Below are 20,595 nucleotides of genomic sequence, written 5' to 3'. Positions count from 1 at the left end.
ACATATTATGATGCTCATAAATTATCCATATATAATATAATATATATATAAGTTTAAAACAACATTTTATATTTATATGAATTTTACACAAAAATGAGTGCATAAAAATGCAAAACTGTCCATAGATACAAATACATATATATTTTGAAAGACTTGAAATTTGAAATTTAAGCATTATCGAAACGCTCGCCACAGATAGAGAATATAATATGTGTCTTTCAAATATACATATGTATATATAATGGCTAGGTGTATTTGAGTGTACATAAATGTATTCACACCTCGATGGAGTGGCTCGACAACTCGCTGAATGATAACGCCCACTGGCCAATGGCTTATAGCCTTATAGCATTGCTTATGGCTATATAGCCCATATAGCCCATGTAGCCTCTCCAATTTGAGCAATAGAAAATGAAGTTGACTTGCGCAATGCGCAGCTGGCAGCTGGCAAATAAAACGCTTAACAATCAAATAAGCTTGGCGATTAAAGGGGGCCAGCAGTCCGGTCCACAGGGAGGCGTGGGTCATCTACAAAGCGCCCATTGGCAGCGGGCTAGCAACAAAGCAATTGTCAAGAGGGCAGACTCAACCAATAATAACAAGTGGCAGCACGCAAAAGTATTTCATAGATTTAAAATTGTTCGAGCGAGACAGCGAGCATTGGCAATGCAATCGAAGCTAAGGTATGCGACAGTCAATACGCTTTTAATTGCGGCCTACACGTCTCACGCTCGAGACTCGCTGCCCTAACAAGAGTCTCAGCCTGGCCACCATTTATGGCAATGCGGACCTTGTTGGGGTATCTATAGAAAACGTGAATGTGTTAAAGAGTCGTGGCGGGGAGGGAGGTGCGCTGCAGCGGAGAGCAGCACAGTTTGGCATTGGTGTTCGCTGTGACTACCTCTCTCTTTCTATCTGAATGTTTGCTTGTTTTATTTGTATTTGGTTTGTTTGATTTTGAGGCGCGTGCCATGTGTCATGCAACTTGCGACTTGCGACTATCTAACGCCTCTGCCTCATCAACAGCATCCAAAGGCGAACGTCGACGCCGTCTCCCCACTGACCCACGCACAAGCAACAGCAGCAGCAGCAGCAACAACAACAACAACAACAACAACAACTCAGTAAAGTTCTCGACGAGAGATAACACGACATAGGAAGCCCACACGACACACACACAATTGGCATATGGGCAGATATATGTATATGTATATACACACATTTGACTAGATGCGCGCACAATGCTGCACATATGATTAGAAACACAAGTGTGACCAGATTGTGCAATCGCTAATTATGCTGTTTGAATTGTGAGTCACAATACCAGGTTGATGGGCCTTAACATTATCTCTCTTCGTTATCAACAGTGCCGTGTTCCTCATTAATGCTTTTTGAAAAATACGTTGGGCGCCAGCAAAATAAAAAATTAAATATATGTCCTCTAAATGTTTTATATACATTTTTTAAAATTTAGTTTGTACAAATTTAATTCATAATTTGTTAACATTTCATTTTTTTTCAAACACAAAAGTACCACGTTGGGTGCCAGCAAAACAACTTCTGTGGTCTTATATTAATTCAGTTATATTAAATCCAATTCAAACAATCAAAAACCGCATTTCAAATTTTTAGATCAGTTGTAATAATATACAAGCCCAGTCCCACGTTGGTCGCTAACTAAATTATTTTATTTACATTGTATTCAATTGAATGTATTGAATCAAACTACAGTATAAAATAGATCAAATACTCGTATATTTTCTGAAGTACTAAATTATAATTTACTTATATGACTTATTTTTGAAGTTTATTCTTCTTCCACTAACCTTAACTTATAAAGTCATTTATTTTATTTTTCACCTGTTTGTTTTTCTTCCTTATTGAATTGTAGTCTTTTAAAATCGGCTTAATAGATGTTAATTGTTGAAACGTGCACCCCACGTTGGGCGCCAAAGGCTGCAAACTTGTATCTGTTATATAAGACAAGCTATACAATGGATAAAAAGTAATACAACTATTAATATTTATCAGTTTGTACAGTGAGTACAGTGTATTTAGATAAATATTTACTTCAAATTTGAATCATTTGTTATTGTTTATAGTTTCCACATTCCCCATGAATATGCATCAATATTTCTTACGGAATATAACACACTTTCACACACTGCAGCCATGTAAAATATATTTAGCAAATGCTATTTATAGGATACGCCCTCGGCTATTTCTGCGTATTTCACGCCAATACAAGTTTATTTATAAACAATCAAGTGAGTGCAGCAGCACTTGTCGAATGACTGAACCCTTTGGAAGTCTTAAGAATTTCTATTGAATTGCTTAGTGCTGTGCTTTGCACTTATATTGATGTGTACTTTGGTTGTCTGCCATGGCAAACTTCAATTAGTTTGCTAATGCGACAACAACAGCAACAACAAGAGGGGCATAAATGAATGTTAGCAAATTTATGAATGTTTATTAGTGCGCTGGGTGCGCTGCCAATTGAGGAAGAGGTGCAGCCAATAGCCTCAGTCCCAGCCCCAGTCTCAGTCTGTCTCAATCTCGGACTTGGCTCCCATTTGATTTGCCTGTGCTCATTCATGTCCATCTTTGGCTTTGCATCAGCAATTGGTACGCAAATTGACAAGTCAGTCATCAACCAAAAATCATTTTATACACGGCACTCACTTTTGTAATACCCTGCAGCCATAAAATGGCAAGAAAAACCAGGGTATAACATGGGAACCCATAAAGTGTATATTTCTGCAGATTCTATCTAAATCGAATCGCTAAATAAAACACAGTTGAGCTTTATTTTATTTGTTAATAAAAATATGTACATGCGAGGAACCGTGATTGAAACTTACAACTGGATTTATAGATCTCAGAAATCTGGTGCATTAACCGAACCTAAAGGTTCGAACAAATTGGTTTTTGAATGCACAAAGCTAACAAAAAAGTAACCCTTGATTTTACTAGTTTTGTCGGCTTTTAATTGCTTATAATTCTCAAGTGGTTCTAGTTTCGGACTGGGAACAAAGCAAACTCAAATCTAGAAACTAGTGAAGCTAGTGTCAAGAGATAACAGCAATCAACCAGCTAAAACTTTGTGTATTCACAGTAAATTCGATTAACAGGGTATCTGCTAGCCAAGCAATTGCGACTTAAACATGCTTTACTTGTACTTATTTTCAGTTTAAGGGGGCGCTCGCGTTCGCGCGAATCTCAAATAAATGCTCGTGGGTGTTTTGTGCGCGAGGGGCTGGGCCCGGAAAACTCGGAAAGCTATAACCCCGATAAATGAGGCACTTGCAGCTTGAATTGTTTTGCAGTTGTTTATGGCCAAGCAGTAGTAGCTGATAGATTGCAGCATCTATTTATGGCCAAGTTGAAGGCGACGACGTCATAAAAATGTTCTGTCTGAATGGATACGTTATTTTTGGTCCACTGGCGTAATGAGTTTTCATTTTCACTAGGCACACACACACACAAACAGACAGACAGGCAGGCAGAGCGCGCATTGATGTCTACAGGTGGCAGGTGCCGCCCTGTGCTGTGGCGCCCCCGCCAGCCTCCGCGGCACACACCTATCCGTTGGTAGCCCAAATAAACAAATACTCGTTATGTGCACATCATGTGAAGGCTTTTAAAAATAGTCCTTGACGTTGTGTTTTGGCTTTGTTTTGCATTTTTCGCGCGCGTGTGTGTGTGTGTATGTGTGTGTGTGTTGGCCCAAACTTTCACAAATGAGGCAAAGTTCTATTTTTAGCATATATCGCCGTATCTGTATCTGTTCCAATTGTATGTATAGATGTATCTGCCAGATAACGGCACGTAATTCCGCGCCGTCTGTTAGGAAAACTTTGCCGACGTCAAAAGTTGCCAATTGTATCGCGTTTATTTTTAGGTCATGGCGTGCTGCTCAGCTCCAGCCGTTTCTGGGTTGTGTTATGGTTCAGATTAGCCGGCGGGCCGGCCGGCTAGCTGGCTGGTTGGCTGGTTGGCTGGGTCACGGTCACCCCGATGTACACTCCCAATTGCACTTTGCGGGTTCATAATGCTCAGAAGCAACTCGTAAATAAATAACATTTTAAATTTTACATTTTGGTTGAGCTTTTTTTTGCTCGCTGGCAGCCTTTCAATAATTTCGCGCTAAATGTTTGTTTTTTTTTTTTTTGTTGTTTTGGTTTCTTTTGTTGCTATTTTGTTTATGTGGCATTTTGTTTATGTTTCGTTTTTGCAACAATGCGGAATGCGCTTCGTTCCTTTGTTGTGATGTGCTGCAACCTTGTCCTTAGCACATGAAAACTGTTTTCGTTTACTGTCGCCGCAGCGGCAAAAATGTGCGAGCTGAAATATTTGGCAAATATGCCAAGAAGGGGGCATGGAAATGTTTTATGCGGCATGGAAATTTGACAAGTGCTGTCATAATGCATAAATAAAATGAAAATGCGGAACTGTATACATTCGGCACTGAGTGAGCGACAGGGAATGCAACAATTTGAGAATGAAGATTAAACTTGAATAATTTTCAATTGAAAATTTGCCATGACTACGAAGTTTAAAACTATCTCAATGGTAGGCAAGTGTTCCCAACAATAGCTCAGAGATCTTTAAAATCCTTAAATACTTTAATACAAAATTCTCTTAGAATATAAGAAAAGTTCATGAAATTAAAAAAATATATATACTTCTGTGTTAAGGCAAGCTTACTTTTAGATAAACTAAGTAGACATCAATTTCTGGCACACTAATATAACTTTTAATTATCAATTAAATTGATTTGTAACAAAAATACAAAACCCCATTTCTGAAGAGAATCGAACTACAATAAGGAGTGTATTACCCCATAAACATAGAATTTCTCAAAGAAATAATAGATTTGCCATACAAATTTTTAAAATCTTCTCCTTCTCTCTTAAAATCCCTACTCCAGCCTAAGCTCTACAATTATCATTTGGGGCTTAGAAGCAACTCAAAGCATAAGGCTCTTGAGATCTTAAGTATTTTTAGCCATAATCGTAATCTGCATAACATAAAATCTAACTAGGCTTTCTATGTTGACCGTATTGATCCGGCACAAACACAACACGCCCCGTTTTTAATTGTGTACTTCCTTGACCCAACCAAGCGCAAATACCTCAATTTCCGGCTACGTTTTCCTTGACCCAGCCACCGAACTATAGATTTAAAAATACTCGGATACGATCCAAACAAATCCGGCAGCTCGCAGCAAACTTTCCATAAATGGTCAAGTGAATCATTTGTTTAAATTTTTTTTGGCGGTGGCTCCTTCGTTGTGTTTACGTAGATTGAGCGTTGATGACGTATTTTGGGAAATCATAACACTACACACACAAGCACAACCACACACACACAGATATGTACAAAAAAAAAAAGAGAAAAACGTCGACTGGGGTACCTGTTGTATTATTTTTGCCTCAGAGCCCCCTTTTGATGAGAGAGCGTCACTGAGAGAGATCGGTAAAGAAAACTCACCTCACCTCACTCAAACACACAGGCATACTCACACATACAAAGCGTGACTGACAAACGGGCCTGGCAAACTGTTGATTGGCTGCTCTGCGCGTGCGCCGCGAAAATGGCTGCAACCGTAGGGAGGCAACGAGCCATACGATTGGATACGCCAGCCGACTGCCGGCTGCTGGCGAGTGTGCAACTGTTCGTATGTGTGTGTACGTGTGTGTGCTGTGACGTGCGAATTCCCCACGCCGGCGCTCAGTGCTCTCAACACGCTTTCGATTCGATATCGAATTTGCCGCCGCTAAGCTTTGGGGCGCGTGCCAGCTGCTGCCAAGTAGGGGCAATGTCTCTGGCAATGTGTGCGTCCCTCTTGCGCTCTCGCTCTCTCTCTCTCTCTCTCTTTCTCTTTCGCTGCTAGCTGTACGTGTGCGCCGCTATGCCGATGTTGAGTTTCATTCATAAAAACCGAAAGAGGGCGCATCTCGTGCCTCAGTTGTGTTCGAACAAGCAAACGCGACGGTTTGAAAACTTAGCAGCAACAGCTGAAAGAAAAATCTAATAAAATAAATTCAAACGGCAACATATACAAAACACAGCTACACACAAGCCGATATATATCCATATATATATATATATATATATCACTGTAGAATATACCAAAACAAATATTGTGCTAATAAAAGTGTCATTGATAATTGTGCACGAATATAAAATTCAATTTGCTTACTTAAATAAAAGCAAAAGAAAAAGAAACAAGAAAAGCTAAAAGAGAGTGAAAGGATATTTTGCTGCAAAAACCTCACCCCCCCCTGTGCACCCTTCAACAAATTTGATGAATGAAAAGCTGTGTGCCCCGCCGCAGCGCAGTAAACTGTGACGTACGCAAAAAGCATACACAAAATACAATTACAGTCGAAGCTACCTAAAGGCTCCAACCCAAAAGATGTTAGCTTAGAGGCGTCGTAGAAATCCATATTGATTTTACGTAGCCAGTGGGCAACATTTCAGTGAACAGTCTGTGTAAAGTGTAGAGAGTAGAGAGTGTGGCAAGTGTGTGTGCGTGTCGGTGTTAGTGTGTGTGAGGCAGCAATCCCTAGGATTGCGCTAAGCTAAAGAGAAAACTACCTTTGAATTCTTCAGCACGTGCCATTGCGATCCAGGTAATTAATTAGTGTTAAATATACTTTACTTATGCCAAAGAAATCAAATTCAATAATTATAGGCTATAAATATTTTCTTAGCATCTGTTCTTTAGTTAGGGGAAGTCATAAAATAAAACGCTTGACACATATTTAATATGTGCTCTTATTTATTGTTATTATATTATTTGTTTTTTTTTTTAAATTTCTAGACAAGACTATTAAATTTTGTATAGAGAAAAGCAGCGAATTAAGTTCAGAACTGAACTAGATATAGTCAACGTTTTTTTTGTGGCAAACAAAACTGTTCAAAAGAAATCAAGTATATAATTGAATTAACTTTTAATATGTAAGATACATATTCTTGTTGCACATATTTGGTTAGTTTGTCAATCAATTTTTAATAAATTCGTTTATTTATAACACAATAAATAAGTTTTGTGTTGCCTTTTTTTATATACATTTTAATACAAGCTTCTGGGTTAGTTTATATGCTTCACAGTCGTCTTAAATTTATAACTTCAGTTTTATTTATGCACAAGAGGAAAAGAATACAGAAAAGGCTAAAATATCAGCTTGAAATCAACAATCCGATAAATCTAAAGCAAAGTAGAAAATCTTGTTTGAAATCAATTATGGTTTGCCTAGAAGGTAAATAATAAGCAGTTTTTTAGTATTAATATATTATATATTTATTTTATTTGACAACAGAAAGCAACTATTCTTAAATGAAAATAAAATATGACTTTTTAATAATAATTGTGTAAAGAGACTGTAAAGATTGTTATTGTCATAAGTTATTTATTCTAAATACTCTATTTAGAAATCTGATACAACTTTTTATGAACTTTTAACTTAATGAAAAGTTGGTTACACATTTTCAGTCACATTTTACAGTGCAACTTTTAATGCTTTTCACAAACAGAGTCTGATTTGTTGACTTTGTTCATATGTCAGAATTATAACTAAATATTCAGATTTCGACACATGTCTTTATACAAAATACAGTACATTTTTTTCACACTCTTCCTGATCTCTGACACTTTACGATTTTAGCAACTATTGCAATTTTGTAAGATTTAAACCATGCGAATAATGCATAAATTCATTTAACGCCCAATAAAAATTTCTGCACGTTATTTGACAGCGGTGCAAATGCCACAGCAGAAGAGATTCACACCTGAAAGGCAGCCACAACTATCTAGCTGCAATTTTAAACTATATCTATAGATATATGGATATATAAATAACTACATATATCCGTATGTAGATATGTATGCATCATCATACGCATCAGCTGTTTATTTAGCTGCAGTTTTTGTAATTAAATTATTGTCATTGCACTTTGCGCTTAATTTGAATAGCGCGAGCGCAACAACAATTTTTGTTTACAATTTAATGGCACATCTTAGCGGGCCGCCACCCGCCACCCGCCACCTGCCACCCGGCCCCGCAGCCGCCGCCGCTGCCGTCGACAGCTGCTAAAAGTGTTGGGCCAGCTAATCCGACCCCAAAGCACAAGACGTTAACAGACACGAAAGAATACGAAAATAAAAAAGGCAAAAGAAAAGTGTGTATAAAAAGAAAAACAATTAGCAAAATGATTTACACGCAGCCTCCCATGTCCAGCGACAGCCGCAACAACAACAGCAAAAATAACAACAACAACGGTTGGCTCTTCGAAAATTAATTTTTCAATTTTCCCAGTTTTCATTTTGTGCATTTCACAAACAATTTTTGCCTCTTTTTTTGTGTATTTAACCAAATAATTATGACATCAAAACAAAATACCGACGGCACGTCGAAGAGTCGCTTAACACTCTGCCAGCCAAATGGCACTTTGACACCAACCAAAAGCCAGTGGCTCCCACTGGCCACTGTGCGGCTCTGCGGCTGTGTGGTGCTCGTCAATGTGGCTGGGATTGCGATTGCGATTGGGATTGGGATTGGGTAGCGGCCAAGCCAAACAAGTCGACGGCGACGCACGCCCAACTAAGTGCTTACTAAAATGATTTTAAAGTCTTATAAAAATACGCATAAATGTTGTTTTTATATGTGTATACCCTGTAAAGCAGCGCAGTGTGTAGGCTATGCACAGCTTTAGGCGAGCTTGAACTTTGAATTAACTCAAAAATGCTACGAATATTTTTGAAATTTAATGAAGAATCAATATTTTTTAATATAAGAAACAAAAACAGTTTCAAATGTTTTGTAAGCAATATATGTGTTTTAATTAATATTAAATAAATAGTTATTTATTATTTATTTATTAAAATAATAAATACAGAAAAATATTCATTATTATTATTTAATTTTTTTTTTCTAATTTAATTAATTTAATTTTCTGATAATGTTAACTCTTATTTAGTTTAGCTCAAACCTTGACCCTTCAAATATTCCCAAGTTGCTTATAGAGTACAACGCATTCGGTATTTTTTTAATGATATGCAATTTTTTGAAATTAACTAATATTATTTGCTTAATGCATAATTTAAAAACTATTTTTGCGAATTATTTATTATTTTGTAATTGCAATTACATAAATATTAAGTTAATTTTAATTTATTTAATTATTTGATCAATTTTCTCATATTAATTATCATTTTTATTTAGCTGCATTTACAATTAGCGCACACATTGACCCCTCACATATTTGCAACTTGCTTATAGGGTACAATTTATTCGAGCTATTGTCATAGTGCCTGCGGCTGTTTATTTTCATTAATTGTTCTCATGAGGAAAACACAACAGCAACAGCAACAACAACAACAGCAACAGCAACACCAACAACATGCTCAGTCGAAGCTGTTGGCATGAAAAGTGTGACAAAGTGTTACGCATGCAAAGACGGCGTCGGCAAAAGATACATTTTCCATGTTGCAGTTGTTGTTGCTGTTTGCTGTTTGCTGTTGCACTGCTTAACTTGTTGGCTGGTTCAGTTGTCCGAGCCGCTGCCCGCTGCGTGAATGATGGACTTTGTCTTTGTCTCCTGCATCTGCCAGCTCTCTGATATGGCAGCGAGCTGTTGCGCCTCACTGTTGCATCTGTGGCGCGTCCGTGTCGCATGCGAGTTGCATGTTTGTATCTATGTAGCTGCCAGATACTTTTACTGCACGTCTTTTGCATTTTGACTAATGACGCCGCCTCTCAAGGCGTTTCTCCAATTTCTTTTTCTGTTAATAACCAGCAACAACAACAACAACAACAGCAACAACACAGCCAAATACCAATTCTTGTTGCTGTTAATTGTTGTTTGGCCTTTTGCTGTTGCTTGGACGCTTTTTGCCCAAGGTTATTGTGTGTGTGTGTGTGTGTGTGTGTGATATAAAATCTTAGAGCTCTTTATGCAAATCTCTTGCTGCCTGTCATTGCATAAGACATCATAAAACAACAACAATAACAACAATAAAAAAATGCTATGTACATAAAATAATAGCCAAAAACAACAGATTGCATTTATTTTTGGAGCCGCTAAGTAGCCAAGTCGATAAGGTCGTAACTTAATCCTCAATGAGGGGTCTTTATAAATACCTAAAAGCAACAATAAACACACACACACACACACACACACACACACACGCACACACAACACAACACGCCCGAAGATGCATTGAAATTTGTCTGTCTCGGAGTGTGGGTCAGCGCCAAGATCGGGCTCCACTTGCCAAGCCAAACAAATTGGCGCCCATCTATCGAATTGTTAACACTCGAAGAGCAGAACCCCAAATGAAACTGTGCGGAACCAGTCGGACACACAACAGCAACCGGTTTGGCAAAACTTAATTAAAATAATATCAACATAACAATTTTTATTTTAGTTTTGTTGTTGCCGTTGTTGTTGCTGTTGTTGTTGTTGCTGTTGTTGTTGTTGTTGCTTGTACCTTTCTTTCTTCCTCATCGAGCTCATGAGGCTCGAAGCTGTGTGCCAATATTCATTCATGGCAAAAATCTTGAACGCGAGCTCGATCCATCTAAGGCGACTAAGACGGCGACTACTATACGAAAATGCTATGCAAAATTATGCAGAGTGAAAGAAACGGGCAACAGACATACAAGATTTACTATACATATAACTTTATATGTGTTTTATACAGTGTTAACTAACTAAGGCGAACCTGGTTAAGACAAAGAAAGAAGCTATCATATAATATTCCTCAATTATTATTATTTTCTGTAGATTTTACTCTAAATGCTTTAGAATTTTGAATACTGTACAGCTTTCCAATGTATACCAATATTTACTCTCATATTACACGATATAATCGAATATTTGTAAAATACATATTATTTCGCTAACTTAAGCAACTGGTTGCTTATAATTCGCAACTAGTTCAAGCTGTGCGTAATGTTAGGGCTGGCTGGACTTAGGATTCGTGAGGAAAGTCGGCTAATAAGAGTTTAAAGAAAAACGTTGCCTTTTGTCCTACTAAGCAAGCATCAGCTCTTGGCCAAGATGGACTGTAGTAGGCCAGCTTTAAATGTAAATGTCTGCGGCACGAACAGCCGCAGCAGCAACAACAACGACAGCAACTTGAACGTTCGCAGCTCGCTTCGCTTTGCTTTTTTTTGTATTTTGAAGGGAGTGTCAATTGTTAGCCAAGTTATTAAGCGCACAAGAAGAAGCTGGCCAAGATCAGAGCTCAGATTGAGAAGGCAGCCGACGGACCAGTTCGACTCAGTTCAGTTGAGCTGATGCCCCGCAAAGCGAAAAAATAAAAATAAAATAAAAACAAACACCGTTCGAGATGTGAATGATTCATGTGGCACTCGTATTCAGATACAAATCTTTGATCGACTGTAAAAATTATTGACTGCGGCGCATAATTTTATGAATGAATGCAACAACAACAGCTACAACAACAAAAGGCAGTCACAGCTGAACAAAAAAAAACACAGCACGCGCTACCATTGTAGCTGTAGATGTATCTGTATCTGTATCTGTAGCTCTGACTGTGGCTGTAGCTGTCTGTATTTGTATCTGTAGCTGTGTGTATGTGAGCGTATCTTCAATGTAATTTCACTGCTGCTTCGCTCGCTCGCTGCTTGTCTCGTCTCGAGTGCACTTTGCCACGGAAATTATGCGTGAAATCAAATGTAAATAAAAAAGCAAAAGTGCCAAAAGAGCCCCAGCCAGCTGGAGACGAGAAGCAGCCCCGGCTTTTGGGTTAGCAATTGGTGGCAACTGTCGGCTTCGCGGCGGGCACGGTAGTTATTTTGGCGCATAGCTGCCTGTCAACACGAGTGCACTTGTAATGCAAATCAACGCGGTCAAGTCGAGCCGCGACGCACTCAAAGATGACGCCACAATCGCCACAAGATTCACTCTCAGATGCCAGCGCAGGCTCGAGCTGGAAATGTTGTTGGCGTCCGTGTCGCCAGTCAAATCCATGCTGTTTGCCAAATTATAAGCCAAGTTTATGGCATATGAGCGGCTTTTAATTGCGCTTGCGCAACTATTTGCTGTTTACTTTTTGCCGTTGACCATTGCGTAAGGTCAACGCTTGACCCGATGCATTGTGACCCAGTTGCCGGAGGTGGGCAGCTGTGGGAAAGCCACATGTTCTACTTCTCACTGTCCACTTAAGCGTTTCTTAATCGATTTTAATTTAATTGCTTAGCTGCCGTGGCGTGGGCGCAGTTCCAGCTGCTAAAAACGAAAGTCTTACAACAACCTTAACAACGGCAGCAACAACAGCAACAAGATGCGACAATTTGTGGCAAATTAAATTGTTTTGTGGTTCAAAAAATGGTTGTCAACGTCTGCGTGTTATGCAATTGAACAGCTGTCATGGCAAATCAATTAAAACTGTGGCTAAAAAGCGACCTGAAATTTATAGTCGCCCGATTTTCGGTGTCGACACCACCCGCTGCGCCAGACTCTAATATTGCGTTTTTTTTTTTGTTTATTTTTTGTTTATTTAATTTTTTTATGTGCCCCACAACGCACAGTTTATAACGAATTGAAACAGGCGACAAGTTGTATGCCGTTCGGTTTATGTGTCTAATTAAGCTGAAGCTGTGAAAATTGCAATTAATTGAGCAATCAGAAAATTGTGTTAGATTTGTAAAGCGCACTTAAACGATAGTTTAGCTAATTTATAAACTATATGAAATAGTTCGAGTAATCTCTCTCTCGTTTCGACTTGCCCAGAGCTAGATACAATAAAATGTTATTTACCTGCGGAAATATATAAATATAGATGTATGTTTTATATATATATGTATATATTTTAATACCCCAGAGATCTCGATCTTATGATATTCTTTTAAGCAATTAACTTAATTAAGTGTGTGTTTTATTTCTTGTGATCATAACTCACTTTCTTACATAAATATTTTTTTTAAATACACACGATTTCTCACACATTTTTTTAATTTTCTTAAGCTTAAGAAAAGTACAAAAAATCTTGAGAAAATATCAATTCTCAACTGACTTAAAATCCACAAAAGTTTTTTTGTCTACACATTTACAAAGAAAACCCAACTATTAATTTCGACTGATTAATTTTCCATACATTTATGTAAGCAAAATATTTTATTCTTACAAAAAAAAATCGTAGAAAAATATAAAAATAGATTTCTTAAGCTACAGTTTAAAAGTAAATATTATATATTAATATTATATTGATTTAGGATCCATAAATATTGTTTAAAATGCAAAGAACCCTGAATATAGATTTAAGTCTAAGTAAACAGTATAAATATGCTATATAATTTCTCTTATTAATCAAATGCGTTTCTCTATTTGTATTTTTTTAGGCGGCGTTGCCCCTGGAACTCCATCAGCGGCCATGATCATGGAAGGGCTTGAAACCCTGGTGGCGCCAACGCATCACGCATTCCTGCTTACCGAAACGGCCGCTGCGGCCCATTTCAATGTGCTGAGCTTTGACACGTGCCTGTTCAAGACCAGCACGGCACAGAGCAGCAGCCCCTCGGCAGCCAGTTACCTGAGCGCCGCACAGTTTGGCGGCGGAAGCGGCTTAGGCGCCGCCAGCAGCAGCTCAACTGTTGCCAGCAGCAGCGGACAAACGTTGCTACACTATACGACAGCGGCCAGTCACAATCACAACAATAGCAACAATAGCAACAACAACAACAACTCGGTGCTGCGAGCACGCAATCAGACAGCCACACCCACACAGGGCGGCAGTCCAGGCAACGTGGCAGCGCAGCCAATTGCCGGCAGCGCAGCAGCCGCCAGCAGCGGACGCAGCTCGGCCTCACATCTCAGCCTGCTGAACACCAGCCAACAGAGTCCGGTAACGGCCACAGAGCACGGCGTCGCCGTTGAGGCCAAACAGCTGATTGAGGCTTTGCCCGGTGATCTTAACACGCCGGTAACCACCTCCAGCGATATACCCTCATTCTTTGGACCATCCACAGTGGTGGAACCGCCGCCAATTACTGGTAAGTAATCTAGTTAACAAGTGGGCGACATTCTAACTTCAATCTAGCTATAGCTAACGATGTACAAATATGCATAAGTATAAACTGAACTACTTACGTAGATCATATTTGCAGCCCATGCCCAGTTCGCATAGGTTAAACCTTTTTTGAACTAAATCATCTATGTGATATGATTAAGCTGTAGATGAGCTATATACTAATGGACCTTGCCAGAAGTCTGTGTACGAAATGCTAAATCAATACCCTTGCGAAGTGTCCTTTTCATATAGGGTATTGCAGAAATATAATGTGCAACCATTTCATATTCTGATTAAACTCTACCCGAAATATGTTTACAAATAACATGTCAGAAGTCTAAGTACCAAGTCTTGCGTTAATACCCTTGCTGAGTGTCCAGTTTATATAGGTTATTGCAGGAATATTATGTTTTAGCATATCATATAGTGTTCCGATTAAACTCTAGCCGCAACATATTAACAAAGATCATGTCAAAAGTCTGTGTTCTATATATGTATTCTATATATATGTATATAACATGTTAAACTAAAAAGGCAAGCACGTGCAATTAGAGCACCTTAGAAGTCGGCATACCAAAAAGTGTACCTATGCTCGCATAGGTCGAAAATACGATTCTTATGATGAATGCAGGACAAACATATTGACATAGCTGGCACAGCCGAATCGTCAGGGTATGAAGTGAAACACTGCGATATGAGCGTACTTTTGCTTTTGGTGTTTCTTTATCTGAGCGCTGCTAATGGATGCAGCTGCCACATGCTGCAGTTGCAGTCTCCAAAAAGACTGCACAGACTCTAAATATGCAACTAATCCGTTGTCAGGCTTAAGTCGCTGCATAAATCAGCCTCAGCCGGGGCCAGAAAGCTATCCAGCAACTGCAGTCTTTAGCTTGTGCTCTCGCTCCCTCCCTCTCTCTCTCTCTATCTCTTTGTCAGACACGCTTATTTGTCTCTTTTTTAACACTCATTCTGCGCCGAAAAACAAGTTCAAAATCAAAAGGCAAACATTCAAATTTCAAGTACCAATTTTAATAAAAAATTTTTGTTTTGTGATTTCTTTTCTTAATTATGGACCATGTTAAGAGTCGCTGAAGAGCTTGACATATACATATATGTATATATTTGTGTATATATTTTTTCATTTTTATTTCTTGCCTCGCATTAATAAAAATTTTGACATTTAATGGCTATATCTCTATATGGACTTATTAATATACGTAGTCATAAAATTACATTTTATTAATTGCAAATAAATTCAATTGCATTGCGGAGAGAGAACTTAATAGAGCAAGAGCAAGAGAGAGAGAGTGAAGTCTTCTAAGACTGAACAATGAAAAAAAGCACTTAATTAATCAACAAAACAACAACAAGAATAATAATAATACATAATAGCAACAACAACAACAATGTGTTGTCGGCACATGTATTAAACATTTCCGTTCAGTGTCAATGTTTCGAGCACAATTTGCTCGGCTCCAGATACGACGCCAGAGTCCAGACGATATCAACGATATAATACACATATATATGTATATATAGCTCTGGGCATCACATATGCACAAAATGAAAAGAACAAGAAAAACACACACTCATGCATTTCTAATTGAATTAAGGCAAAGCAAATAAAGTATACTAGATTTTCCGAGCGCTATCAAAAACAATTGAGTTTAATTGCTCGCGTCATGTTTTAGCAGAGAGCATAAGCTAAGAAACAATACGAAATGCTAGATTTTGCCCAGATTTTGTTAAGCAATTCTTTACCAATTGAAAATGCATAAACTGAGACATAAATATATAAATGTGCATGTGCCATGCATTTAGTAGCTGAAATAGCTAAAAACTGGACGCGTCGCGCCAAAAAATGTCACTCATAAATCTGGCGCAGTCGCCCGACAAGCGCTCGGCCCACGCAGACCAAAAACGCGAAGAAAAATTGTCAGCAAAAATATCAAAAAAAAAATAAAAAAAAAATAAATAAAGAAGGAATATTCAGAAAATATAACAAACAAAATAAAAATACATTAAAACAATTTGCATGCGCCAGGGGACTGGGCTTGAGAGGGTGCGCGTATTTCTTTTCTAGTTGGCTGGCGGACAATGATAAAGCAGCTTTTAATCGCTAAACTTGGCAGCCGGCACTGGCATTACTTATGGCCAACTGGATGAGTTATGCATGTGCCATGTGGCATGTAGCAAGTGGCAAGTGGCAAGTGGCAAGTGGCAAGCGGCAGTTGCAGGGTGCCACAAACAGAGAGCACAAATGCCATTGTCTGCTGTCTCCAAAATAAAGATGGCCAATTGCGTTTACGCTGCCAAATAAACTACTGGCGACTGGCATTAATTATGCCTACAATATATATGGCATATGTCTAAGGCAATCGACCCTCCCCCTGCCCCACCCACTCCCTGACTGCCCGCTGCCATCATTTTATTTGCGCATGATATCGGTGCAGCAAAAATTCTGTGAATTCAAGCGAATGCCCCGCTCAGTTGGCCCCACTCACTCAGCCCTAGCCGAGATTGATGTCGCAGCACATTAGGCGCAATGCAACTCAATCAATACCCAAAGCCAACGGCTGTGGCATTAATGACTACGACAATGATCATCATGATGTGCCCCGGCAAGAAAAATACAACAAAAACAGTCCAGCAAAAGTCTGTCCAAGCGGGCCTGGATGCGAGCCCAGCGGTAGCCGCGTAATTAGTCTTCTGGCCGACACTTTTGACTGGCTAGAGATGGTCGCGTGACAAGACAATCACGAGCAACACGCTGGCTAAAGCTTACGTATACAGTAAGCTTTAACAATTTTTAATTGCCCTGAAAGTCCTAGTAGTTATATATTCCTATAAATCTGTTTTTTTCCTATCCCAAAGTTCTCCTTAGCACAAAAGTGTTTTCCTCCATGACCACTTTATTTGAATTTTCCTTGTAAGTTTTAAATGACATTTATTATATTAAAATATAAAAAAAACTCTATTGCAACATATCGTATTTCGTAATCATGATCCCTTATAATTGTATTCAGTGTCATTTTCCAACACTATCTTTGTGAGGAAATTATATTTCAAACCGTTAATTAGAGCTTATATGATCTAAGATCACATTGGATTATCCCAATACTTGATTAACGATAAATGTATGTTTTAGCCTTTCAATACACATATTCTCCTTGGTCATATCAAATGACATTTCTCAACACTGTTAATGAGTATGTTGTTCTCGTGTTTCAGCACGTGAATTGCTTTACGTGAGTGGCTGCCACCACTTGGTGCAACTTTGCAGCAACTTCAACGACAACGATGAGCGATGATGCGACCTCCCGTGTTGTTCGATTTCCGCGAAATCAAAGCGCGCCCAGCTGCAAAAGCAGCCCATATAACACTTACTTCAATGCCAGGGCCGTTCAAGCGAACTGTGATTGATATCGGCAGAGGCAGGGAGAATACAGAAGAAAAAAATGAAAAAAAAAAAAAACGAAAAGTAAAACTGCAGTCTCTATCAAGTTTTAAGCTGAGCTAACAGATAATATCAAGCATTGCTAGAAAACGACTAAAGTTCTCTCTCCATCCATTTCCACCTCATTGCAGGCTCAATTGAATCCGAGGATCTGTCGCTGGAGCCTCAGGTTGTGTCCGTTGCCAGTCCTGTGTTGTCCTCGTGCAGCCCATTGAAGGAGGAGCGCAGCACGCCGCCCGCGTTGTCCATTGTCAAGGAAGAATCAAGTAATAATAGTTGTAACATGTACCCACTACACAACAACAACAACAACAGCCACCACACATCATCAACAACAACATCAACAACAGCAACAACAACAGCCACAGCAACAACAAAACAAACAGCGAGCGATGCCAGCAACACAGAAAGCGTTGGCTCGCCCGCTGCCACAGCAACCACAGCAGCTGGCAGCAGCAGCAACACACACTCACAACAACAGCAACAACATCAGCTGCAACACAACAACAACAACAACAACAATAGCCACTGTCAACACAGCCACCAACAACAGCAGCAGCAGCATATGAGCTCGCCGCAACACCAACAACAATACCAACTACAACAACACCAAATACTACACCAACAACAACAACAGCAACAACAATTACCACACCATCATCATCATCACCACCATCATCACAGTCACCACCAACATCAACACCAACAGCAACATCAGCAACACCAACAGCAGCAACAACAACACCAACAACAGCAACAACAACAACAACAGCAGCAACAACAGCAACACTATCAACAACATGCACTACAACAACAACAACAACACCAACAACAACTGCCTGGCAAAATCTCATATCGTGCCATTTTCACCACGACAGGCAACACAAACATCAATACAATGAGCGCCGCACAGCAACTACAGCAGCAACAGCAGCAGCAGCAGCAACAACAACAGCAGCAGCAGCAATTGGCATCCCCACAGCTGAGCGTGTTGCCCGGCCAAATGTCGCCACCGTCAAATAGCTTGGGCAACAGCTGGGGCCTGCCCAGTCCGGACAAGTCGCTATTCCAGCCGCCCATGTTCAGTCTGCCCGCCCACTACACCGTACAACAGCAGCAGCAGCAGCAACAACAGCAAACAGCCGCTGCCACGCCCTCGCCCTACGATGATGGACGCGCTGCAGTGGCTGCCGCCCAGCATGCCGAGCTTCTGGGTCTCAGCATGGACTGCACGCCGCTGCTGCTCAAGCAGCCGCCGCCAACCTACAGTGGTGCTACGGTATCAACCGCCGGCTTTGCCAGCCTCGCCGATCTGCAGAACAGCCATGAGCAGCTGCAGCAGCAGCAGCAACAGTATGCCGTGCGTTCACAGTTATCCGTGGGCACACCCAAATATCAGTGGCTGGATACGCCTGCCGACTATGCAGCCGCCGCCGCCGCTGTCCAGCAACAGCAGCAGCAACAGCAACAACAGCAGCAGCAACAGCAGACGCTAGTGTTGCCTGGGCCAACATCTTCAGCCAGCTCGAGCAACGCAGCGCTGGGCGTGCTCATACCCAAGCAGGAGAGCTATCCGGACATGCAGCCCAGCTCAAATGGCACCGGCTACTCCAGCGCCTCGGCTGCTGCTGCCGCTGCAGCTGCTGCTGCCGTGCAGCTGGCCGAATACAGTCCATCCACGAGCAAAGGACACGAGATACTCTCGCAGGTGTACCAGCAAAGCAGCGTGCCGCTCAAGCTGGTGCCCGTCAAGCCGCGCAAATATCCGAATCGGCCCAGCAAGACGCCCGTGCACGAGCGTCCCTATGCCTGCCCCGTGGAGAACTGCGACAGGCGTTTCTCGCGATCCGATGAGCTCACCCGCCACATACGCATACACACCGGCCAGAAGCCATTCCAGTGTCGCATCTGCATGCGCAGCTTCAGTCGCAGCGATCACCTGACCACCCACATACGCACCCACACCGGCGAGAAGCCCTTCAGCTGTGACATCTGCGGCAGGAAGTTCGCGCGCTCCGACGAGAAGAAGCGTCACGCCAAGGTGCATCTAAAGCAGCGCATCAAGAAGGAGTCCAAGCTGAATCGCGAACAGCATCAGCAGCAGCAACAGCAGCAGCAACAAGCCGCGGCCGCCGCCGCCGCAGCAGCAGCAGCAGCCGCACAGCAACAGCAATTGCAACAGCAGCAGCAGCAGCAGCATCAGCAGCAGCAGCAACATCAGCAACAGCAACATCAGCAATATCAGCATCATCATCTGCTGCATGCCGCCGATTTGGCCATCGTGACGTCCAGTGCGACCAGCATGTAGACCGAAGCGAACTCAACGTCTTCGATTGATTCCAGCAGCGGGCGAGAGCTAATGGCCTACGATGAATTGGGCATCAATCTGGACCTGGCCGTGGACATTGATGCGAGCCCGCTGCCCTTTGAGCTAGCGCTGACCTCCGACTATGGGACACTCTCGCCGCTGACCAGCCCGCGGCAGTTCAACTACGTGCTGGTTAGTCAGGACTCGAGCGAGCTGCTCCTGTGCACTCAGGACTCGCTTAGCCAAGGCCTTTAAATTTGCAACAGATACAATAAAAATTCAATATATCTACCAATTAATATCTATGCAGGAGTCAATCGCTGATGCTGAATTTAAACAAACAAAAATGGGTATAAACAAAAATTTGGTAAACACACGCCACAAATAATTAGCTAAATAGTTACAAAATTGTAGCCATAATTTTGGGTTGTGCTAACAGCAACATCTACGCAAGACATATGTTAAACATAGCCTATATCAAATTAACTCCAGCCGCATCAAGCGGAGAAGCCACACGAGAAAAAAAACATAAACAAATACAAATAAAAAAAAAACAAAGTTACTAATCCAACAAAGTCTAATTAATTAAAAAATAAACTTAAAAAAAAAAAACAGAAAACGTGAAAGAAAAATAAAAAGAATAATAATATTTACAAATATTTAACTTATGTCTCTAATACTGTGATCTCATGTGTAATAATTATTAATTTTAATTTCCTATAACTAAAAACAAAAATAATAAAACCAGTTAATGTTTAATACAATTATAATCTTTTTCAACTTTGC

The 20,595-nt window shown here is 40.4% G+C and overlaps 1 protein-coding gene across 1 annotated transcript in view; it reads left to right on the top strand.

Annotated features, from left to right (window-relative positions):
- sr (stripe) overlaps positions 1–20,384 on the top strand; it is a 52,409-nt gene extending 32,025 nt beyond the window's left edge. The window contains exons 3-4 of the mRNA XM_064692625.1: positions 13,377–14,027; positions 17,633–20,384. Of these exons, the coding sequence (XP_064548695.1) occupies positions 13,377–14,027; positions 17,633–19,809 (2,828 nt within the window). The 3' untranslated portion in view covers positions 19,810–20,384. The remainder of the gene's footprint in view (positions 1–13,376; positions 14,028–17,632) is intronic.
- The last annotated feature ends 211 nt before the right edge of the window (positions 20,385–20,595 follow it).

The sequence above is a fragment of the Drosophila montana genome, unplaced genomic scaffold (assembly GCF_035044405.1).
Source record: "Drosophila montana isolate Dmon_TW-CO22-7 unplaced genomic scaffold, ASM3504440v1 contig_1505_1, whole genome shotgun sequence".
In the NCBI taxonomy this organism is placed as follows: Eukaryota; Metazoa; Arthropoda; class Insecta; order Diptera; family Drosophilidae; genus Drosophila; species Drosophila montana.
Note: the sequence above shows the minus strand (reverse complement) of the source record. Positions and strands in the feature narration are given on the sequence as shown.